Genomic DNA, 25,771 nt, shown 5'->3' on the forward strand with positions numbered 1-25,771 from the left:
TCATTACCAAAGGAGGTAGTGAATGCCAATACCATAGATACATTTAAAAATAGTCTGGATAAATTTCTGTATATAAACACAATTAATGGATATGATTGCTAGTATTAAATGGGTCACATTTTAATGAGGTTATTTAAGCTTAACTGGAGCTTTTTGAAAGTATTTTAGATTTGTATAGGTTGAACTCGATGGACTTCAGTCTTTTTTCAACCTTATCTACTATGTTACTATGTTATGTTACTCTTGGTGGCTCTGTCCAGATCATCTGTCCCGAGGGACATGCTTCTTAAGACCATCCTTGGAGATTGTGACTACGGATGTGGTTGGCGCCTTGAAGTTCTATCTTCAGGCTACTAAGGAGTTTAGACAATATTCCTCTTTGTTGTCTATTCGGGGAAGTGTAAGGGGCAGAAGGCTACTTCGACATCCCTATCTTTTTGGTTAAGGAGTGTAATCCGCTTCGTTTACGAGACAGCGGGACATTGTCCTCCTGAGAGGATAACAACTCATTCTACTAGAGCAGTGGCTTCCATTTTGGGCTTTTAAGAACAAGGCCTCTATGGATAAGATTTGTAAGGCGGCTACCTGCTCCTCCTTACATACTTTTTCAAAATTTTACATGTTTGATGTTTTTGCTGAAGCAGCTTTCAGGAGAAAAGTTTTTCAGACTGTGGTGCCCTCAGAATAGGGTCCGCCTCTTCCTTTTTGTTCCCTCCCATTATTCATTTAGTGTCCTCTGGAGCTTGGGTATAGTTTTCCCAACAGCAAGGAATGAAGCTGTGGACTCTCCCTATCTTAGGAAGGAAAACATAATTTCTCTTGTTAAGTGTATCCAGTCCACGGATCATCCATTACTTGGGGGATATTCTCCTTCCCAACAGGAAGTTGCAAGAGGATCACCCACAGCAGAGCTGCTATATAGCTCCTCCCCTCACTGCCATATCCAGTCATTCTCTTGCAACTCTCAACAAAGATGGACGTAGTAAGAGGAGAGTGGTGTATTATAGTTAGTTTTTTAACTTCAATCAAAAGTTTGTTATTTTTAAATGGTACCGGAGTGTACTGTTTCATCTCAGGCAGCATTAGAAGAAGAATCTGCCTGTGATTTATATGATCTTAGCAGAAGTAACTAAGATCCACTGCCGTTCTCACATATTCTGAGGAGTGAGGTAACTTCAGAGGGGGAATGGCGTGCAGGTTTTCCTGCAATCAGGTATGTGCAGTTAATATATTTCTAGGGATGGAATTTGCTAGAAAAATGCTGCTGATACCGGATTAATGTAAGTTAAGCCTTAAATGCAGTGATAGCGACTGGTATCAGGCTTATTAACAGAGATACATACTCTTATAAAAGTGTAATATAAAACATTTGCTGGCATGTTAATCGTTTTTATATATGTTTGGTGACAAAACTTATTGGGGCCTAGTTTTTTTCCACATGGCTGGCTTGATTTTTGCCTAGAAACAGTTTCCTGAAGCTTTCCACTGTTGCAATATGAGTGGGAAGCGCCTATTTTAGTGCTTTTCTGTGCAGATAAAAATACTGACAGAGACATTCAGCTTCCCTCTGCATGATACAGGACATCTCTGAAGGGCTCAAAAGGCTTCAAAGTCGTGTTTGAGGAGGGTAACAATCACAGTAGACTCTGGCAGTTGTTGTGACTGTGTTTAAAAAACGTTTTTGTCATTTATTATTCTGTTTTTGTTATTAAGGGGTTAATCATCCATTTGCAAGTGGGTGCAATGCTCTGCTGACTTGTTACATACGCTGTAAAAATTTTGTTCGTGTAACTGCCTTTTTTCACTGTTATTTCAAATTTTGTCAATTTGTTTCTCTTAAAGGCACAGTAACGTTTTTTATATTACTTGTTAACTTGCTTTAAAGTGTTTTCCAAGCTTGCTAGTCTCATTGCTAGTCTGTACAAACATGTCTGAAACAGAGGATACTTGTTCATTATGTTTAAAAGCCATGGTGGAGCCCCATAGGAGAATGTGTACTAAATGTATTGATTTCACCTTAAACAGTAAAGATCAGTCTTTATCTATAAAAGAATTGTCACCAGAGGGGTCTGTCGAGGGGGAAGTTATGCCGACTAACTCTCCCCACGTGTCGGACCCTTCGCCTCCTGCTCAAGGGACGCACGCTAATATGGCGCCAAGTACATCAGGGACGCCCATAGCGATTACTTTGCAGGACATGGCTGCAATCATGAATAATACCCTGTCAGAGGTATTATCCAGATTGCCTGAATTGAGAGGCAAGCGCGATAGCTCTGGGGTTAGACGAGATACAGAGCGCGTAGATGCTGTAAGAGCCATGTCTGATACTGCGTCACACTATGCAGAACCTGAGGACGGAGAGCTTCAGTCTGTGGGTGATGTCTCTGAATCGGGGAGACCTGATTCAGAGATTTCTAATTTTAAATTTAAGCTTGAGAACCTCTGTGTATTGCTTGGGGAGGTATTAGCTGCTCTGAATGACTGTGACACAATTGCAGTGCCAGAGAAATTGTGTAGGCTGGATAAATACTATGCAGTGCCGGTGAGTACTGATGTTTTTCCAATACCTAAAAGGCTTACAGAAATTATTAGTAAGGAGTGGGATAGGCCCGGTGTGCCCTTTTCCCCACCTCCTATATTTAGAAAAATGTTTCCAATAGATGCCACTACACGGGACTTATGGCAGACTGTCCCTAAGGTGGAGGGAGCAGTTTCTACTTTAGCAAAGCGTACCACTATCCCGGTTGAGGACAGTTGTGCTTTTTCAGATCCAATGGATAAAAAAATTAGAGGGTTACCTTAAGAAAATGTTTATTCAACAAGGTTTTATTTTACAGCCCCTTGCATGCAATTGCGCCTGTCACTGCTGCGGCGGCATTCTGGTTTGAGGCCCTGGAAGAGGCCATCCATACAGCTCCATTGACTGAAATTGTTGACAAGCTTAGAACTCTTAAGCTAGCTAACTCATTTGTTTCTGATGCCATTGTTCATTTGACTAAACTAACGGCTAAGAATTCTGGATTCGCCATCCAGGCGCGTAGGGCGCTATGGCTCAAATCCTGGTCAGCTGATGTGACTTCAAAGTCTAAATTACTCAACATTCCTTTCAAGGGGCAGACCTTATTCGGGCCTGGTTTGAGAGAAATTATTGCTGACATTACTGGAGGTAAGGGTCATACCCTTCCTCAGGACAGGGCCAAATCAAAGACCAAACAGTCTAATTTTCGTGCCTTTCAAAATTTCAAGGCAGGTGCAGCATCAACTTCCTCTGCTTCAAAACAAGAGGGAACTTTTGCTCAATCCAAGCAGGCCTGGAAACCTAACCAGTCCTGGAACAAGGGCAAGCAGGCCAGAAAGCCTGCTGCTGCCTCTAAGACAGCATGAAGGAGCGGCCCCCTATCCGACAACGGATCTAGTAGGGGGCAGACTCTCTCTGTTCGCCCAGGCGTGGGCAAGAGATGTTCAGGATCCCTGGGCGTTGGAGATCATATCTCAGGGATATCTTCTGGACTTCAAAGCTTCTCCTCCACAAGGGAGATTTCACCTTTCAAGATTATCTGCAAACCAGATAAAGGAAGAGGCATTCCTAAGCTGCGTACAAGATCTCCTTGTAATGGGAGTGATCCATCCAGTTCCGCGGACGGAACAAGGACAGGGGTTTTATTCAAATCTGTTTGTGGTTCCCAAAAAAGAGGGAACCTTCAGACCAATTTTGGATTTAAAGATCCTAAACAAATTCCTCAGAGTTTCGTCATTCAAGATGGAAACTATTCGAACCATTTTACCCATGATCCAAGAGGGTCAGTACATGACCACAGTGGACTTAAAGGATGCCTACCTTCACATTCCGATTCACAAGAATCATCATCGGTTCCTGAGGTTTGCCTTTCTAGACAGGCATTACCAATTTGTAGCTCTTCCATTCAGGTTGGCTACAGCCCCAAGAATATTTACAAAGGTTCTGGGCTCACTTCTGGCAGTCCTAAGACCGCGAGGCATAGCGGTGGCTCCTTACCTGGACGATATCCTGATACAGGCGTCAAGCTTTCAAATTGCCAAATCTCATACAGAGATAGTTCTGGCATTCCTGAGGTCGCATGGGTGGAAAGTGAACGAAGAAAAGAGTTCTCTATCTCCTCTCACGAGGGTTTCCTTCCTAGGGACTCTAATAGATTCTGTAGAAATGAAAATTTACGTGACGGAGTCCAGGTTATCAAAACTTCTAAATGCTTGCCGTGTTCTTCTCTCCATTCCGCGCCCCACGGTGGCTCAGTGCATGGAAGTAATCAGCTTAATGGTAGCGGTGATGGACATAGTGCCATTTGCGCGCCTGCATCTCAGACCGCTGCGATTATGCATGCTCAGTCAGTGGAATGGGGATTACACAGATTTGTCCCCTCTACTAAATCTGGATCAGGAAACCAGAGATTCTCTTCTCTGGTGGTTATCTCGAGCCCATCTGTCCAAGGGTATGACCTTTCGCAGACCAGATTGGACAATTGTAACAACAGATGCCAGCCTTTTAGGTTGGGGTGCAGTCTGGAACTCCCTGAAGGCTCAGGGTTCATGGACTCAGGAGGAGAAACTCCTCCCAATAAATATTCTGGAGTTAAGAGCAATATTCAATGCTCTTCTGGCTTGGCCTCAGCTAGCAACACTGAGGTTCATCAGATTTCAGTCGGACAACATCACGACTGTGGCTTACATCAACCATCAAGGGGGAACCAGGAGTTCCCTAGCGATGTCAAAAGTCTCCAAGATAATTCGCTGGGCAGAGACTCACTCTTGCCACCTGTCAGCGATCCATATCCTAGATGTAGAGAACTGGGAGGCAGATTTTCTAAGTCATCAGACTTTTCATCCGGGGGAATGGGAACTCCATCCGGAGGTGTTTGCTCAATTGGTTCTCCGTTGGGGCAAACCAGAATTGGATCTGATGGCGTCTCGCCAGAACGCCAAGCTTCCTTGTTACGGATCCAGGTCCAGGGACCCAGAAGCAGCACTGATAGATGCTCTAGCAGCTCCTTGGTTCTTCAACCTGGCTTATGTGTTTCCACCGTTTCCTCTGCTCCCTCGTCTGATTGCCAAAATCAAACAGGAGAGAGCATCGGTGATATTGATAGCGCCTGCGTGGCCACGCAGGACCTGGTATGCAGACCTAGTGGACATGTCATCCTTTCCACCATGGACTCTGCCTCTGAGACAAGACCTTCTAATACAAGGTCCTTTCAATCATCCGAATCTACTTTCTCTGAGACTGACTGCATGGAGATTGAACGCTTGATCCTATCAAAGCGTGGCTTCTCCGAGTCAGTAATTGATACCTTAATACAGGCACGAAAGCCTGTCACCAGGAAAATTTACCACAAGATATGGCGTAAATATCTTCATTGGTGTGAATCCAAGAATTACTCATGGAGTAGGGTTAGGATTCCTAGGATATTGTCCTTCCTCCAAGAGGGTTTGGACAAAGGATTATCAGCTAGTTCTTTAAAGGGACAGATTTCTGCTCTGTCTATTCTTTTACACAAGCGTCTGGCAGAAGTTCCAGACGTTCAGGCATTTTGTCAAGCTTTAGTTAGAATTAAGCCTGTGTTTAAACCTGTTGCTCCTCCATGGAGCTTAAACTTGGTTCTTAAGGTTCTTCAAGGGGTTCCGTTTGAACCCCTTCATTCTATTGATATCAAACTTCTTTCATGGAAAGTTCTTTTTCTGATGGCTATTTCCTCGGCTCGAAGAGTCTCGGAGTTATCTGCCTTACATTGTGATTCTCTTTATCTGATCTTTCATTCAGATAAAGTTGTTCTGCGTACAAAACCTGGGTTTTTACCTAAGGTGGTTTCTAACAAGAATATCAATCAAGAGATTGTTGTTCCATCATTATGTCCTAATCCTTCTTCAAAGAAGGAACTTCTTTTGCATAATCTAGACGTAGTCTGTGCCTTGAAGTTTTACTTACAGGCTACTAAAGATTTTCGCCAAACATCTAACCTGTTTGTTGTTTACTCTGGACAGAGGAGAGGTCAGAAGGCCTCGGCAACCTCTCTTTCTTTTTGGCTTCGGAGTATAATCCGTTTAGCCTATGAGACTGCTGGACAGCAGCCTCCTGAAAGGATTACAGCTCATTCTACTAGAGCTGTGGCTTCCACCTGGGCCTTTAAAAATGAGGCCTCTGTTGAACAGATTTGCAAGGCTGCAACTTGGTCTTCCCTTCATACTTTTTCCAAATTTTACAAATTTGATACTTTTGCTTCTTCGGAGGCTGTTTTTGGGAGAAAGGTTCTACAGGCAGTGGTTCCTTCCGTTTAAGTTCCTGCCTTGTCCCTCCCATCATCTGTGTACTTTAGCTTTGGTATTGGTATCCCACAAGTAATGGATGATCCGTGGACTGGATACACTTAACAAGAGAAAACATAATTTATGCTTACCTGATAAATTTATTTCTCTTGTATTGTATCCAGTCCACGGCCCGCCCTGTCCTTTTCAGGCAGGTCTAAATTTTAATTAAACTACAGTCACCACTGCACCCTATGGTTTCTCCTTTCTCGGCTTGTTTCGGTCGAATGACTGGATATGGCAGTGAGGGGAGGAGCTGATCCTCTTGCAACTTCCTGTTGGGAAGGAGAATATCCCACAAGTAATGGATGATCCGTGGACTGGATACACTACAAGAGAAATAAATTTGTCAGGTAACCATAAATTATGTTTTATGCTTACAAGATAAATTCCTTTCTTTCGGATATGGAGAGTCCACGCCAACCCCCCCCCCCCGTTTTTTCTTGTCTATGGGTGGTCCCCCTATTTTATTCTTCTGTCACCATTTATACCCTAATATTTCTCCTACTTTTCCTTGGTCCCTTGGCAGAATGACAGGGGTAATGAGGGAGTGTGCGGGGGTGTCTTTGCCTCCTCCTGGTGGCCTGGTGTTGTATTTCCCAACAGTAAGGAATGAAGCTGTGGACTCTCCCTATCCGGAAGAAAAGGAATTTATCTGGTAAGCATAAATTAAGCTTTTCTTGTTTTCAATTTTCTCAGCTGGGATAGTTTCTGAATTATCAGTTTTCTCCTGTAAATCTCCATTTTTAGTTTTTCACAAAGAATAAAGCTGTGCTCGTACCAAATATGATTTTCAATCCGGTAATTGTTGTTCCTTCTTTGTGTCCAGATCCTGCTAATTCTAAGGAGCAACTTTTACATAATTTTGATGAAGTCAGAGCATTGAATTTTTATCTTCAAGCTACTAAAGAATTCAGACAATCTTCCAGTTTGTTTGTTCATTACTCTGGGACTCGTAGGGGCAGAAGGCTACTACTGTAGTGTTGGCCTCTTGGCTCAGGTAATTAACAAGGTTTACTTAGTGGCGAGAAAGTATTTTCCTGAAAGTATCACAGCTCATTCTACAAGAGCAATTGCAACTTCCTGGGCTTTCAAAAACAATGCATATTTGGAGCAGATTTGCAAAGCAGCAACATGATCTCCACTTCATACCGTTTCAAAATTGTACTGCTTTTGATGTTTTTTCCTTCTTCGCAATCAGCTTTTGGCAGGAAAGTCCTTCAGGCCGCAGTGCCTGATAAATAGGAACTGCTTAAAAAAGTTACCACCCTTTCCGCTATCTGCTTGGGTATTAATCCCTCATGTTATGGATCCCTATGGACTATCATTATAGGAAAGAAAACTTTTTTTTTGTGTGTGTGTAATCATGATAGTCCATAGGCCCCGTCCGTTTAATTTTTTTGTGCAACAGTTCTGATTTGCACCTCTGTAGACCCTGCATTGTCCTTCCTACCTATCTGTTCCTATTCTTTGCTTGGCTATATGTTGAACTGAGGAGAGGTGGTAGGGAATTTAAACTCTTGTTTAGGTTCTTTACCTCCTCCCACATGTTATGGGGCCCTATGGACTATCATCATTCTGAAAGAAAAGACTTTATCGGGTAAGCATCAATTATGTTTTTGACGCACAACGGCTTCAAGGCCTGTGTACATTTTGGCACACTTTTTTTCCTTTTTGTGCCGCCAGATTGATGCACTCTTCCACTTTTAGTATGCTTGGCATCCTGGGTGTTGCCGCATCTCTCTCTTTTTTTTTTTGTTTGTTTCTTTTAAAGAGTTTTCTTTCAGAGAGTTTAAGTGTTTCTCTTTCTTCAAGAGCTCTTTTGAGGGATATTCCCATTTAGCTGGATGCTTGTAGTTTGCTGCATGTAACTTCTGTTTAGTTCTCTGCAGTTATGAAGCCTTCTGATTGTGTCTCTAAATCTACCTTAGAAGCTGAGTTACCTGAACACCTTCCCACCAGTGTTTAAGTGTTTGTTTTGTAAACAGGCTAAGGTTTCTGATCAATCTGGTACTGCTCTTGCTTCTAAAGGTTTTACTCCTCCTGTTTTTTCCTTACAGGAGAATCCTACTTTCAGGGGTCAATGATTTTATCCAATCCACTGTGTCTTAAATATTGGCCTCCAAGGAATCGTAAAAAAGTTCAGCTCAGAATTTACCTACTACTAGCCTGCTAAGAATATTTCTAGTCCTGAAGCTGCTGTATCTTCAGAGGGGGGAGTTTTGTTTTAGATGATCAGTGCTTCCTCTGATCAATAATCTGAAACATCTTCTTAGTCATTTAAAATTGAGCATATTTGCTCACATTTAAAATAAATTTTGCTTATTTTAGAGGTTAAAAATCCTAAAGTTGATGGGGATAAGCCTGTTAATCATTAAGATACTGTTTTTAAGCCTATGGCTAAATCTCCAGATGTATTTCCGATCCCTGATGTGGTCAATGAGATTATTTCCAGAGATTGGGCTAATCCAGGTATTCCTTTTAATCCTGTTGCAAGATTTAAGAAAATGTATCGGTTACCAGCTTCTAATACTGAGCTTTGGGAAACTACCCAAAGTGGATGGGGCCATTTCTACTATGGCTAAATGTACTACTATTCCTTTGGAAGATCGTTCTTCCTTTAAAGACCCTTTGATAGAAAGTTAGAATAAACTATTTTATGCTTACCTGATGATGCGGCTGCTTCTTTGTAGTTCAATATTCTTTCTGAGCAGTTTTCTTACTATTCTTCTATTGACGTTTTTTTTTTTTTTTTTTTTTTTTTTTAAACTTTTGGAGCTTGGAGCTGCTCAAATGTTCTAATGCTTTAATTAGTTATGCTGTTTTTGACCTCATTAAGATTTAATGCTGAACGTATTTCTTTGGCAATTCTTTCTAAAAGGGCTTTATGGTTAACGTCTTGGTCTGTTGATATGGTTTCTAAATCCAGACTTATATCTCTTTTCAGGGAAAGATGTGGTTTGGATTCTATTATCTATACTGTGACTAGAAGTAAGGGAGCTTTTCTTCCTAAGGACAAGAAGTTGAAATGTAAATCCAAAGCTTCCAATCTTTTTCATTAATTTTCTTTTCAGGGAAATATGTTATTTTGGATTCTATTATCTCTACTGTGACTGGAGGTAAAGGAGCTTTTCTTCTACAGGACAAGAAGTTCAAGGGTCCAATGGTTTTCAGCCTCTTCGTCAGAACAGGGCACATAATTCTAATTCTTCCTCTTAGAAGCAAGGTTCCTCTGGTTCTATCTGGAAGTTCTAATTGGAACAGGTCTAAGCAGTCCAAGAAATATAATCCCTCATCCAAGTCTGCATGAAAATGCGGCCCCTCTTCTAGAGGCTCTGGTTGGGGGCAGGTTGCGCCCATTTCTGCAGACTTGGTTCAAGTCTGTTCAGGATCCCTGGGTGCAAAATATATTTTCCCAGGGTTATCAAATAGTACTCAAGAATCTATGGGAGTGATTGTTCCTCTTCCTCTGTTGGATCAGGGAAAGAGTTTTTATTCCAACCTCTTCATTGTTCAAAAGAGTGAGGGAACTTTCTGACCATTTCGGGATCTAAAGGCTCTGAACAAGTTTTGACTATTCGGCCTAGTCAACCTTTTGTTCAGCAAGGTCAGTTTATGTCTACAATAGATTTAAAGGATGCATACCTTCATTTTCCTATACACAAGGAACATCACCAGTTCCTAAGGTTTGCTTTTCTAGACCAGCATTTTCAGTTTGTTGCTCTACTGTTTGGTCTGACTATGGCTCCAAGAATATTTTCCAAGGTACTGGGTACTCTTTTTTTCTGTGATAAGAGCTCAGGGTATTGCGCTGTTTCCTTACCTGGACGATATCTTGGTTCAAGCTCCATCTTTTCATTTAGAAGAATCTCACACTAGCAGACTGTTTTTGTTCCTTCAAAAACATGGTTGAAAAGTCAATTTTCTACAGAGTTTCTTCCAGAGAAAGATCTGATGGCCTCTCGGGTTAAACCACAAGCTTCCAAGGTACTGTTCAAGGTACAGGGATACTCGAGCAGTGTTTGTGGATGCTCTATCAGTTCCATGGTCTTTTCATCTAGTTTGTTTTTCCACCACTGATTCTTCTTCCTAGGGTGATTGCCAAAATCAGACAAGAGGACGCATCAGTAATTCTAATTGCTTTAAATTGGTCCCGCAGAGGTAAGTATGCAGATTTGGTGATGATCAGTTGTCCTCCTTGGACACTTCCTCTGCGTTCAGACCTTCTGTCTCAAGGTTTGTTTTTCCATCTGGATCTCACATCTCTGAGCTTGATGGCATAGAGATTGAACGGATAGTTCTTAAACATAGAATGTTTCTCTGATTCTGTTTGGATCATGGTTTTTCGTGGCATTCTTTTAGCATTCCTAGGATTTTGCCATTTTTGCAAGATGGTTTGATAAGGGTTTATTCACCAGTTCTTTGAAGGGTCAGATTTCAGCTCTTTCAGTTCTATTCCACAAGAAGATTTCTAATCTTCCAGACATTCTTGGTTTTGTTCAAGCTTTGGCTAGAATTAAGCCTGTAGTTAAACCAATTTCTTCTCCTTGGAGTCTTAACATAGTTTTAAAGATTGTGCATGCTCCTCCTTTTGAACCCATGCATTAAGTGGATATTAAAGGGACAGTATACACCAATTTTCATTTAACGGCATGTAATAGACACTAGTATAAAAAAGAATATGCACAGATATTGATATAAAAATCCAGTATAAAACCTTTTAAAAACTTATTTAGAAGCTCCTAATTTAGCACTGTTAATTAGGTTAGGCTGGGACACCCTCTGAAAGGGGCTGGCTCATTATACAAGCAATCAAGTCTGTATATATCTAAAACTTTGGAGTTTGGTTAGGAGTCTGAAAATCAACACATTGTTATTAAAAATAAGCAAAACTATGTATTTTTGCAAAAACACCCCCATATGGGCTATATAATGGATCATCCACACAAAAAAATTTTGCAAAGAAAAATCTAGTTTACAATGTACCTTTAAAGTGTTATTTCGTTTGGCTGTTTCTTCTGCTAGAAGATTTTATCTTTCATGTGATCCTTCTTATCTATCATCAGGATAAGGCAGTCCTCAGGACAAATTTAATTTTTTTTTATTTAAGGTTGTGTGTTCTGACAATTTTAGTCGGGATTGTCCGTTCTTTATGCCCTAATTCTCAAAATTCTACTGAGAGATGTTTGCATTACGAGTATTGTGTTGAACTTGACACTACTAAGGATTTCAGACAAACTTCTAGTTTTTGTTCACATTTCTGGTACCAGGAAAGGGCAAAAAGTTTCTGCCTTTTCTTTGGCTACTTGGGTGAAAATTCTGATCCATAAGGCTTAATTGGAGGCAGGTCAACCTCCACCTAAACGGATTACTACTCATTCTACTCTAACAGTCGCCTCTTCAGGGGCTTTTAATAATGATACCTCAGTTGATCAAATTTGTAAGGCAGCTACTTGGTCTTCTTTTCATACTTTTACTAAATTCTACCAGGGGATTGTACACCACCTTCACTACCTATACTCCTTATTTATGGGCCTAGTATTAAGGAGACTTTGCATTACTGCTGATTACTTCACAGCTCTGTTACTATATAATAGGACTTTGTCCTACATCATACCTACTAACATATAACAGAACGGTTAACTATTGTAATAGGGGTATTCTCTTTGTGTTTTTGCACTGTAATTTTATATTTAACCGATCTTCTCTGCAACAACGTTTCTACTTGTCTTGTATCTGACAGTATTTTTAATACAACTACTCCTTGTATTTATACTCTTGGAGGGGATAAGGATATTTAATGAGCTAGGATATATTTGTATGTCAGTGCTCTAATACTATATCAATGTAATTATATATTTATTACTTATTACATTTCACTGATGATCCTTTATTTCTAATTATGGTTTTCTGTCTTCTAACTCTGAATTTTACCTTAAGATCCAAGGGTACAGTTTATTTACAGAACTTGTTCTGTGACCTTATATATGTTTGCACAGTAAAGTATATTATTTGGTGGTCTTTGTGTTTTTTTAGTGTACACATTATGGAGCATACTGGAACTGTCCTTGCTTCTATGCATTTAGATCCTTTAGAGGATACATCCACTGATAACTTATTTTAAATACAAACAAAGTGTCTATTTTGCAAGTTTTTTGGTATTACTCATCTTAGCTTTGGAATTACTGTATGGATCACATTATGCATTTTAACCAAACTAATGCTGTTTTTCCTTTTAAAGAAATCGATCCCTTCCTTTGTCTTCTGTACAAGGGAATTCTTCAGATTTTACTCTTGAATTACTAAAGTTTTTGCAGCAATGCCGCTACAAGTATATGCAAACATATTGTGTCTGATATTCATCCTACTGTTGATTTATCTGTTTTTTGTCTAATACTCCAAGGATGAGACCAGCCATGGATGTTCTTAAAGAATCAGACTCCCTCACCGCAGATATATCTTCTGAGGGTGAGAAATTATCAGAATTCTATTACTGATCTAGACATAGATACTTCATCTTTCATGTATAAGACTAAGATCTTCATTCAATGTTGAGAGGTTTTACATACAAGACCCTACACCAACTGAAGAAAAATCTATAAAACAACTTGATTTTATTTTTTCTGCTAAGCCTTCAGATGTATTCATTGTTCTTGATGTTATTTCTGATATATTTTCTAAAGTATTGGCTAATCCAGGATTTTTTTTTCTCCATCTAATTTTAAAAAGATGTTCCCTTTTTCCAGTGTGTTTTCCACTGCAACTAAGAGAACTACCATTCCTCTAGAGGATAGTACTTCTTTCAGGTATTATAGTCACTGAAAATTGGGGTCCTTCAATAGGAAGGCCTTACAACAACCAGGTTTTCTGTTTAAACCAGCTATTTGTATCGCTTTTGTAGCTGCATCTTCTTTAATTTGGTGTGCTTTGGTGAGATCTAAGTTCAGATGGTTTTTCTGATGAAGATATAAAAAAAAAAAGAAATTAAGCTTTTAAAAACCGCAGATTCTTTTATGTGCGTTGCCATTATAGACATAATTCAGATTAATGCTGAAATTGTGATCAGCAGATATGGTCTTCAAGGGAACATTTTTTTTATCTCTTTCTTTCCAGGGAAAAATCTTGTTTGGTCCTGGTCTGGATGCTAATTTATTTCCATATTAAATGGTGGAAAAGGAGTTTTGCTACCTAAAAATTTAAAAGATAAACCAAATAGTTGTTTTTGTTACTTTCATCAATTGGGGTCCAAAAATCTTTCTCTTCCTCACAAAAGGTTGTATCTCCCAGAACTTACTGGAAACCCAGTGATATCTGGAATGGGGCCAAGCAGAATAAGAAGCCTTCCTCCTGTTCTAAATTTGCATGAAGGTACGGCCCTTGACCTGGATATATTTCTTGTAAGGGATAGGTTAAGACTTTTCTAGAAGGCCTGGTCGCAGACTGTCTAGGATCTCTAGACTGTTCTAAACATAAATTCACAGCGTTACAGATAAGACTTTGTGTTTTGGCCTCCTCAGGGAAGGTTGCTTCTGTTTTATGTGCCAAAAGACCCAGTGAAATCAGACACTTAACTAAAGTTCTTGATCTGATACATATGAGAGTATTATCTCCGTTTCCAGATTTGGCACAGGGTCAAGGATTTTATTCCTTTCGTCATTATTCCCAAGAAGAAGGGAATTTCCAAGCCTATTCTGGGTCTCAAATCTTTAAACGGGTATCTCAGAGTTCTTGCTTTCAAAGTGCTTTAACCCTAGTTCAAGAGGGTCATTTTATGACCACAATAGATTTGAATAATGCTAATCTTCATATTCCTATCCACATAGACCACCTTTAGTCCCTCAGTTTTTCCTTTCTAGACAAACGCTTTCTAGTTTGTGGTCATTCCTTTTGGACTTGTTAAAGCCCCAGGATTTTTACAATGCTTCTGCAAATTATTTTGTCTGCTATAAGTGCTCAAGGTATATCTGTAGCTTCTTTCCTGGACGTATTTTAGTTCAGCTTACCTGTTGCTGTATCTCATAGCAACAGGCATTGTTGGAAAGTCAATATTTGAAAAAGTTCTGTTTCCCTCAATGTATGGTAGCACTGGGTTTGATGGTTGTACCATCAGATGTCGTCCACTTTGCACAACTCCATATGCACCCTCTTCAATTTTGCCAAGTCATTGGTATGAAGTATACAGCCATATCAATGGATTCCTGTTTGAAGCAATCTTTGTTCTGGTGGTTAAATCACCAATCCATTCATCAGAGGCATTCTTTTCTTTACTCCATTTGGACAGTAATTACTACAGTTGCCAATCTCTTGGGTTTGGTTAAAGTGATGGTAAGTCCAAGCGTTTAACAAACGCTAGGATTTACCATCACTTAAAATCAAGGGGAGTTTTATTCATCAACCTTGTAAAAAAAAAAAAAAGGGGGTGCTAAACTCACCCTTTCTGTGCCATTGCACAGCGCTAAATTCAGCAACGCACACCATCCACGGCACAACGATCTTCTACCAATGGGGTGCCGGTTGCACCTCTGAACCAATAGTGGTGCACGAATACAGAAACCTGTCAGTTGACGCGCACCGCTATTGGTTCAGAGGTGCAAACATCACCTCATTGAAGTATATTGTTGTGCTGTGGGCGGCCTGTAACACTGAATTTAGCGCTGTGCAACAGCACAGAAAGGGTGAGTTTAGCACCCTTTTTTACAAGGTTAATGAATAAAACTCCCCTTGATTTTCAGTGATTGTAAATCCTAGCGTTTGTTATAGTGAATAGTGATTTTGCATGTGCATATAAAAGTGAAGTATATGTAAAATACTTTAGTAACACATAAAGGTATTTTAGAAAATGGTAGCCTGTTAAATAATAATAAAAAAAGAAAATGGACAAAATTCAGCTGCTTGCTGTGCTAGTAGTGTGGTTGTAGTACCACGCAAAGGTTTCGGAGAACAGAAGTTTGTAATATTTCTGCAGTGTGGGATATTTAGAGGAACATTTTTGTCAGTGACCAATTGCTTACAAGTCTTTGTTTTGTGTGATGCATATTAGAGTGATAGAAAGTTAGACTGCATACTAACATTCTCCTTTTTTTTTTTTATAAACCTTTTAGTAAGCATAAAAGGTCAGTCCATAATTTGCCTTCTACTAGCTCTGTCTGCTTAGGTTAAAGGGATGCTGAACCCAAATTGTTTCTTTCGTGTTTCAGATAGAGCATGCAATTTTAAGCAACTTTCTAATTTACTCCTATTTATCAATTTTTATTCATTCTCTTGTTATCTTTATTTGAAAAAGCAGGAATTTAAGCTTACGAGCCAGGCAATTTTTGGTTCAGCACCTGGGTAGTGCTGGCTGCTTTTTCAAATAAAGATACAAAGAGAATGAAGAAAAATGATAATAGGAATAAATTAGAAAGTAGCTGTAAATTGCATGCTCTGTCTGAATCGTGAAAGAAAAAATTTTGGTTCAATGTTTCTGGTCATGAAGCTGCTGAATCCTCAGAAAATATGTTTTCTCTGATCATCAGGGGTCTTCCTCTGATCATGAATAAGAGTCCTCATCCAACTCAGGGAAGGACATGTTTCTCTAATCACACATGATAAAATAAAGGTTGTTTATCATTTTTTTTTATGGTTATTTATTTATTTATTTTTAGGAGGAAGAAGTTTCTCCGCAGTTGTTTACATTCCATGAAGCAGTGTCACAAATGGTAGAAATGGAGGAGCAAGTAGTAGAAGATCACAGAGCTGTATTTCAGGTATTTTTCTTGATGAATAGAGGTTATTTAAATAACTGCAAACCCTGTTGTTTTCAGATTGATGTACTTAAAACCATAGATATACACACTATATGACCAAAAGTATGTTGACACCCCTACTAATTAAGTTCAGATGTTTCATACATTGTTAACAGGGGTTTAAAATCCAGCATATGGCCATGACATCTTCATAGAAAAACATTGGCAGTATTAATGGGACATACTGACTAGCTCAATAACTTTACATGGGGCACTGTCATAGGACATCACCTTTGCCATAAGTCAGTTCATGAAATTTCTGCCCTACTAGATCTGTCCCACTCAACTGTGAATGCCATTATTGTAAATTAATCTAAGAGCAAAAATAGCACAGCTACAAAGTGGGTAGACCAAGCAAACTCGCAGAGCAGGGCCGCCAAGTGCTGAAGCTCTTACTGTGTAAGAATTACCTACAGTGGGTATGGAAAAGAATCACACCTCCCCCCTTGAAAATAATCACATTTTGTTGCTTTGCAGCCTGAAATAAAGACAGTTGTAATTACTCAGTGCGACTTATAACATTCAAGTGAAAGATATAACACCAATATGTCAGGCAAAAAGACCAAATTCAAAAACAGAATCACTGAGTTGCAAAAAGGATTACCCCCTAGTGTCAGTATTTTTTTTAACCACCTTTTGATTTAATTACAGCCTTTAGTCTGTTGGGATATGTCTCTACTAACTTTGCACATCTAGACTGTGCAATATTTGCCCACTCTTCTTTGCAGAATTGCTCCATTTCCGTTAACATTTGATGGTGACTGTTTGTGGACTGCATTCTTTAAGTCATGCCACAGATATTCAATGAGGTTTAAGTCTGGAGATCTTTTGACAGTGCCTTGCCACCCATAGTTGATTGTTTGCTTCAGTTGCACTGATAGGGAATGAGATGCTTCAGGAAAGCTCTTTTCATGCTGAGCTAATCAATATGCCCTCAGCTGATCACAGTTGAAGCTCAAATGGCTTTGTGTGTGGCATTAAGAAGGTTATTAGCTACAGCTGATTGTTTACAAGTAATTTTAGGAGGGGTGATCCTTTTTGCAACTCAGTGATTCTGTTTTTGAATTGTCTTTATTTCTTCTGTTATGTGTGATCAGTCCACGGGTCATCATTACTTCTGGGATATAACTCCTCCCCAACAGGAAATGCAAGAGGATTCACCCAGCAGAGCTGCATATAGCTCCTCCCCTCTACGTCAGTCCCAGTCATTCTCTTGCACCCAACGACTAGATAGGATGTGTGAGAGGACTATGGTGATTATACTTAGTTTTTATGACTTCAATCAAAAGTTTGTTATTTTACAATAGCACCGGAGCGTGTTATTACTTCTCTGGCAGAGTTTGAGGAAGAATCTACCAGAGTTTTTTACTATGATTTTAACCGGAGTAGTTAAGATCATATTGCTGTTCTCGGCCATCTGAGGGAGGTAAAAGCTTCAGATCAGGGGACAGCGGGCAGATGAATCTGCATTGAGGTATGTAGCAGTTTTTATTTTCTGAATGGAATTGATGAGAAAATCCTGCCATACCGTTATAATGACATGTATGTATACATTTCAGTATTCTGGGGATGGTATTTCACCGGAACTACTCTGTTAAAAGTCACTAATCCTTTTAATAAGTATTTATCATGTTAAACGTTTTTGCTGGAATGTAGAATCGTTTACATTTCTGAGGTACTGAGTGAATAAATATTTGGGCATTATTTTCCACTTGGCAGTTGTTTGCTTTTAATTGTGACAGTTTCGTTTCTCTTCACTGCTGTGTGTGAGAGGGAGGGGCCGTTTTTGGCGCTCTTTGCTACGCATCAAAAATTTCCAGTCAGCTACTCTTATATTTCCTGCATGATCCGGTTCATCTCTGACAGATCTCAGGGGTCTTCAAACTTCTTTGGAGGGAGGTAGATTCTCTCAGCAGAGCTGTGAGAATTTTATATTGACTGTGAATAAAAACGTTGATCTGTAATTTTTTATGTCAAATTTAATTATTGTTATTTTACTAATGGGAACAAACCTTTACTAAAAGTTGTGTTGTTTTAAAGTTTGATGCTATAACTGTTTTTCAGTTCATTATTTCAACTGTCATTTAATCGTTTAGTACCTCTTTGAGGCACAGTACGTTTTTGCTAAAAAAGATTATAACCAAGTTGCAAGTTTATTGCTAGTGTGTTAAACATGTCTGACTCAGAGGAAGATATCTGTGTCATTTGTTCCAATGCCAAGGTGGAGCCCAATAGAAATTTATGTACTAACTGTATTGATGCTACTTTAAATAAAAGTCAATCTGTACAATTTGAACAAATTTCACCAAACAGCGAGGGGAGAGTTATGCCGACTAACTCGCCTCACGCGGCAGTACCTGCATCTCCCGCCCGGGAGGTGCGTGATATTATGGCGCCTAGTACATCTGGGCGACCATTACAGATAACATTACAAGATATGGCTACTGTTATGACTGAAGTTTTGTCTAAATTACCAGAACTAAGAGGCAAGCGTGATCACTCTGGGGTGAGAACAGAGTGCGCTGACAATACTAGGGTCATGTCTGATACTGCGTCACAGCTTGCAGAGCATGAGGACGGAGAGCTTCATTCTGTGGGTGACGGTTCTGATCCAAACAGATTGGATTCAGATATTTCAAATTTTAAATTTAAATTGGAGAACCTCCGTGTATTACTAGGGGAGGTTTTAGCAGCTCTCAATGATTGTAACACCGTTGCAATACCAGAGAAATTGTGTAGGTTGGATAAATACTTTGCGGTACCGGCGAGTACTGACGTTTTTCCTATACCTAAGAGACTAACTGAAATTGTTACTAAGGAGTGGGATAGACCCGGTGTGCCGTTCTCACCCCCTCCAATATTTAGAAAGATGTTTCCAATAGACGCCACCACTCGGGACTTATGGCAAACGGTCCCTAAGGTGGAGGGAGCAGTTTCTACTTTAGCTAAGCGTACCACTATCCCGGTGGAGGATAGCTGTGCTTTTTCAGATCCAATGGATAAAAAATTAGAGGGTTACCTTAAGAAAATGTTTGTTCAACAAGGTTTTATATTGCAACCCCTTGCATGTATCGCGCCGATTACGGCTGCGGCAGCATTTTGGATTGAGTCTCTGGAAGAGAACCTTAGTTCATCTACGCTAGACGACATTACGGACAGGCTTAGAGTCCTTAAACTAGCTAATTCATTCATTTCGGAGGCCGTAGTACATTTAACCAAACTTACGGCTAAGAACTCAGGATTCGCCATCCAGGCACGTAGGGCGCTGTGGCTAAAATCCTGGTCAGCTGATGTTACTTCTAAGTCCAAATTACTTAATATACCTTTCAAGGGGCAGTCTTTATTTGGGCCCGGTTTGAAAGAAATTATCGCTGACATTACAGGAGGTAAGGGCCACGCCCTACCTCAAGACAAAGCCAAAGCTAAGGCTAGACAGTCTAATTTTCGTCCCTTTCGGAATTTCAAAACAGGAGCAGCATCAACCTCCACTGCACCAAAACAGGAGGGAGCTGTTGCTCGTTACAGGCAAGGCTGGAAACCTAACCAGTCCTGGAACAAGGGCAAGCAGGCCAGGAAACCTGCTGCTGCCCCAAAGACAGCATGAACCGAGAGCCCTCGATCCGGGACCGGATCTAGTGGGGGGCAGACTTTCTCTCTTCGCCCAGGCCTGGGCAAGAGATGTTCAGGATCCCTGGGCGCTAGAGATCATATCTCAGGGATACCTTCTAGACTTCAAATTATCTCCCCCAAGAGGGAGATTTCATCTGTCAAGGTTGTCAACAAACCAGATAAAGAAAGAAGCGTTTCTACGCTGTGTACAAGATCTGTTATTAATGGGAGTGATCCATCCGGTTCCGCGGTCGGAACAAGGACAAGGGTTCTACTCAAACCTGTTTGTGGTTCCCAAAAAAGAGGGAACTTTCAGGCCAATCTTAGATTTAAAGATTCTAAACAAATTCCTAAGAGTTCCATCGTTCAAAATGGAAACTATTCGGACAATCTTACCCATGATCCAAAAGGGTCAGTACATGACCACAGTGGATTTAAAAGATGCTTACCTTCACATACCGATTCACAAAGATCATCACCGGTACCTAAGGTTTGCCTTCTTAGACAGGCACTACCAGTTTGTAGCTCTTCCATTCGGATTGGCTACGGCTCCAAGAATCTTCACAAAGGTTCTGGGTGCCCTTCTGGCGGTACTAAGACCGCGAGGGATTTCGGTAGCTCCGTATCTAGACGACATTCTAATACAAGCTTCAAGCTTTCAAACTGCCAAGTCTCATACAGAGTTAGTTCTGGCATTTCTAAGGTCGCATGGATGGAAAGTGAACGAAAAGAAGAGTTCTCTTTTTCCTCTCACAAGAGTTCCATTCTTGGGGACTCTTATAGATTCTGTAGAAATGAAGATTTACCTGACAGAAGACAGGTTAACAAAGCTTCTAAATGCATGCCGTGTCCTTCATTCCATTCAACACCCGTCAGTAGCTCAATGCATGGAGGTGATCGGCTTAATGGTAGCGGCAATGGACATAGTACCTTTTGCACGCCTACACCTCAGACCGCTGCAATTGTGCATGCTAAGTCAGTGGAATGGGGATTACTCAGATTTGTCCCCTACTCTGAATCTGAATCAAGAGACCAGAAATTCTCTTCTATGGTGGCTTTATCGGCCACACCTGTCCAGGGGGATGCCATTCAGCAGGCCAGACTGGACAATTGTAACAACAGACGCCAGCCTACTAGGTTGGGGCGCTGTCTGGAATTCTCTGAAAGCTCAGGGACTATGGAATCAGGAGGAGAGTCTCCTTCCAATAAACATTCTGGAATTGAGAGCAGTTCTCAATGCCCTTCTGGCTTGGCCCCAATTAACAACTCGGGGGTTCATCAGGTTTCAGTCGGACAACATCACGACTGTAGCATACATCAACCATCAGGGAGGGACAAGAAGCTCCCTAGCAATGATGGAAGTATCAAAGATAATTCGCTGGGCAGAGTCTCACTCTTGCCACCTGTCAGCAATCCACATCCCGGGAGTGGAGAACTGGGAGGCGGATTTTTTGAGTCGCCAGACTTTTCATCCGGGGGAGTGGGAACTTCATCCGGAGGTCTTTGCCCAAATACTTCGACGTTGGGGCAAACCAGAGATAGATCTCATGGCGTCTCGCCAGAACGCCAAACTTCCTCACTACGGGTCCAGATCCAGGGATCCGGGAGCGGTTCTGATAGATGCTTTGACAGCACCTTGGAACTTCGGGATGGCTTATGTGTTTCCACCCTTCCCGCTGCTTCCTCGATTGATTGCCAAAATCAAACAGGAGAGAGCATCAGTGATTCTAATAGCGCCTGCATGGCCACGCAGGACTTGGTATGCAGATCTAGTGGACATGTCATCCTGTCCGCCTTGGTCTCTACCTCTAAGACAGGACCTTCTGATACAGGGTCCATTCAAACATCAAAATCTAACTTCTCTGAAGCTGACTGCTTGGAAATTGAACGCTTGATTTTATCAAAACGTGGTTTTTCTGAGTCGGTTATTGATACCCTGATACAGGCTAGGAAGCCTGTTACCAGAAAGATTTACCATAAAATATGGCGTAAATACCTATACTGGTGCGAATCCAAACGTTACTCCTGGAGTAAGGTTAGGATCCCTAGGATATTGTCCTTTCTACAAGAAGGTTTAGAAAAGGGTTTATCAGCTAGTTCATTAAAGGGACAGATTTCAGCTCTGTCCATCTTGTTACACAGGCGTCTGTCAGAAAATCCAGACGTCCAGGCCTTTTGTCAGGCTTTAGCTAGGATCAAGCCTGTGTTTAAAGCTGTTGCTCCGCCATGGAGTTTAAACTTAGTTCTTAACGTTTTACAGGGTGTTCCGTTTGAACCCCTTCATTCCATTGATATAAAATTGTTATCTTGGAAAGTTCTGTTTTTAATGGCTATTTCCTCGGCTCGAAGAGTCTCTGAGTTATCAGCTTTACATTGTGATTCTCCTTATCTGATTTTTCACTCAGATAAGGTAGTTCTGCGTACTAAACCTGGGTTCTTACCTAAGGTAGTCACTAACAGGAATATCAATCAAGAGATTGTTGTTCCATCCTTGTGTCCAAATCCTTCTTCAAAGAAGGAACGTCTTTTACACAATCTGGATGTAGTTCGTGCCCTCAAGTTCTACTTGCAGGCAACTAAAGATTTTCGCCAAACTTCTTCCCTGTTTGTCGTTTATTCTGGACAGAGGAGAGGTCAAAAAGCTTCTGCTACCTCTCTCTCTTTTTGGCTTCGTAGCATAATACGTTTAGCCTATGAGACTGCTGGACAGCAGCCTCCTGAAAGAATTACAGCTCACTCCACTAGAGCTGTGGCTTCCACTTGGGCCTTTAAGAATGAGGCCTCTGTTGAACAGATTTGCAAGGCTGCAACTTGGTCTTCGCTTCATACTTTTTCCAAATTTTACAAATTTGACACTTTTGCTTCTTCGGAGGCTATTTTTGGGAGAAAGGTTCTTCAGGCAGTGGTTCCTTCTGTATAATGAGCCTGCCTATCCCTCCCGTCATCCGTGTACTTTTGCTTTGGTATTGGTATCCCAGAAGTAATGATGACCCGTGGACTGATCACACATAACAGAAGAAAACATAATTTATGCTTACCTGATAAATTCCTTTCTTCTGTTGTGTGATCAGTCCACGGCCCGCCCTGTTTTAAGGCAGGTAAATATCTTTTAAATTATACTCCAGTCACCACTTCACCCTTGGTTACTCCTTTCTCGTTGATTCTTGGTCGAATGACTGGGACTGACGTAGAGGGGAGGAGCTATATGCAGCTCTGCTGGGTGAATCCTCTTGCATTTCCTGTTGGGGAGGAGTTATATCCCAGAAGTAATGATGACCCGTGGACTGATCACACAACAGAAGAAAGGAATTTATCAGGTAAGCATAAATTATGTTTTTTGCCTGACATGTTGGTGTTATATCTTTCACTAGGATGTTATAAGTTGAACTGAGTAATTACAACTGGATAAGCAAAAATGGTGTCTGTCTTTATTTCAGGCTGCAAAGCAACAAAATGTGATTCTTTTCAAGGGGGGAGTAATTCTTTTTAATACCCACAGTATCCGTTGCATCACTCACTACAGTGTTCAGAACTGCCTCTGGAAGGAACACTAGCACAAAATATGTGCATCGAGAATGGTTTTCCAAAGCTGAACAGCTGTACACAAGCCTCTGGCTAAAGCATGCTGCTACTGGACTCTGGAGCAGTGAAAACTTGTTCCCTGGAGTGAGGAATCATGGTTCACAACCTGGCAGTCTGATGGAAGAATCTGGGTTTAGCAGATGCCAGAAAAAAAATCTATGTACCAGAATGCATAATGCATACTGTAAAGCTTTTCAGGGTTTGTGATATGTATCTTAGTTCCAGTGAAGGGCCATCTTACTGCTACAGGATACAAAGACATTTCTTTCATGTAATTGGCAAGAGTCCATGAGCTAGTGACATATGGGATATACAAACCTACCAGGAGGGGCAAAGTTTCCCAAACCTCAAAATGCCTATAAATACACCCCTCACCACACCCACAATTCATTTTTACAAACTTTGCCTCCTATGGAGGTGGTGAAGTAAGTTTGTGCTAAGATTTCTACGTTGATATGCGCTTCTTAGCATTGTTGAAGCCCGATTCCTCTCAGAGTACAGCGAATGTCAGAGGGACGTGAAGGGAGTATCACTTATTTGAATTCGATGATTTCCCTAACGGGGGTCTATTTCATAGGTTCTCGGTTATCGGCGATATACTCTCAATTTACCATTACCTCTACTAATAACTGTTTTAGTACTGGTTTGGCTATCTGCTATATGTGGATGGGTGTCTTTTGGTAAGTATGTTTTTTATTACTTAAGACACCTCAGCTATGGTTTGGCACTTTATGCATTTATATAAAGTTCTAAATATATGTATTGTACTTATATTTGCCATGAGTCAGGTTCATGTATTTCCTTCAGCAGACTGTACGTTTCATATTTGGGGAATTTAAACATTTTTAGAAATTTATTTCTTACCTGGGGTTTAGTCTTTTTTTTCAATTGACTACTTCTTGCTATTGCGGGTATTAGGCCCGCGGGTGCGTTAAATGCTAAACTTTATTGCGTGATTCTTGGCGCGAAAATTTTTTTGGTGCGAAAAAATACGTTTATGACGCAACTTCGTCATTTCCAGCGTCATATGTGATGCCAAGACCTTTCACACGGCGGCGTCATTAGTGACGCGAGTGTGTCATTTCCGGGTTATTTTTCCATTATTTCAATACCCCATTGATGTTTGCCTCTTGCTTTTTTCTCTATCAGAGGCCTATGCTTTTGCATTTTTTCCCATTCCTGAAACTGTCATATAAGGAAATAGATAATTTTGCTTTATATGTTGTTTTTTCTCTTACATTGAGCAAGATGTCCCAATCTGATCCTGTCTCAGAAGTTTCTGCTTTAACATTGCTGCCTGACATCGGGTCTACCAAAGCTAAGTGCATTTGTTGTAAAAGTGTAGAAATTATTCCACCAAATGTCATTTGTAATAGTTGTCATGATAAACTTTTACATGCAGATAGTGTTTCCATCAGTAATAGTACATTGCCAGTTGCAGTTCCTTCAACTTCTAATGTACATGATATACCTGTAAATTTTAAAGAATTTGTTTCTGATTCTATTCTGAAGGCTTTGTCTGCATTTCCACCTTCTAATAAACGTAAAAGGTCTTTTAAAACTTCTCATTTATCTGATGAAATTTCAAATGACCAGCAACATAATAATTTATCCTCTTCTGATGAGGATCTATCTGATTCAGAAGATCCTTCCTCAGACATTGACACTGACAAATCTACTTATTTATTTAAAATAGAGTATATGCATTCTTTATTAAAAGAAGTGTTAATTACTTTGGATATTGAGGTAACCAGTCCTATTGACGTTCAGTCTAATAAACGTTTAAAGGCTGTTTTTAAACCTCCTGTGGTTTCTCCAGGGGTTTTTCCTATTCCTGAGGCTATTTCTGATATGATTTCTAGGGAATGGAATAAGCCAGGTACTTCTTTTATTCCTTCTTCAAGGTTTAAAAAATTGTATCCTTTACCAGCAAAATCTATAGAGTTTTGGGAAAAAATCCCCAAAGTTGATGGGGCTATTTCTACTCTTGCTAAACGTACCACTATTCCTATGGAAGATAGTACTTCCTTTATGGATCCTTTACATAGGAAGCTTGAATCTTATCTAAGGAAGGCCTATTTATATTCAGGTCATCTTCTCAGACCTGCTATTTCTTTGGCTGATGTTGCGGCTGCCTCAACTTTTTGGTTGGAGAATTTAGCGCAACAAGAATTGGATCCTGACATATCTAGCATTACTCGCTTACTGCAGCATGCTAATCATTTTATTTGTGATGCCATTTTTCATATTATCAAAATTGATGTTAGATCCATGTTTTTAGCTGTATTAGCTAGAAGAGCTTTGTGGCTTAAATCTTGGAATGCTGATATGACATCTAAATCTAGATTACTATCTCTTTCTTTCCAAGGTAATAATTTATTTGGTTCTCAGTTGGATTCTATTATTTCAACTATCACTGCAGGAAAAGGAGTTTTTCTGCCTCCGGATAAAAAACCTAA

The 25,771-nt window shown here is 40.3% G+C and overlaps 1 protein-coding gene across 4 annotated transcripts in view; it reads left to right on the forward strand.

The window, feature by feature from the left end:
- Positions 1-25,771, forward strand: part of KIF2A (kinesin family member 2A) — a 530,440-nt gene that overhangs the window by 411,845 nt on the left and 92,824 nt on the right. For all 4 annotated transcript variants that reach the window (XM_053701316.1, XM_053701318.1, XM_053701317.1 and 1 more), the window contains one exon: positions 15,981-16,082. In XM_053701316.1, the coding sequence (XP_053557291.1) occupies positions 15,981-16,082 (102 nt within the window). The remainder of the gene's footprint in view (positions 1-15,980; positions 16,083-25,771) is intronic.

Source organism: Bombina bombina, chromosome 2 (genome assembly GCF_027579735.1).
Source record: "Bombina bombina isolate aBomBom1 chromosome 2, aBomBom1.pri, whole genome shotgun sequence".
NCBI lineage: Eukaryota > Metazoa > Chordata > Amphibia > Anura > Bombinatoridae > Bombina > Bombina bombina.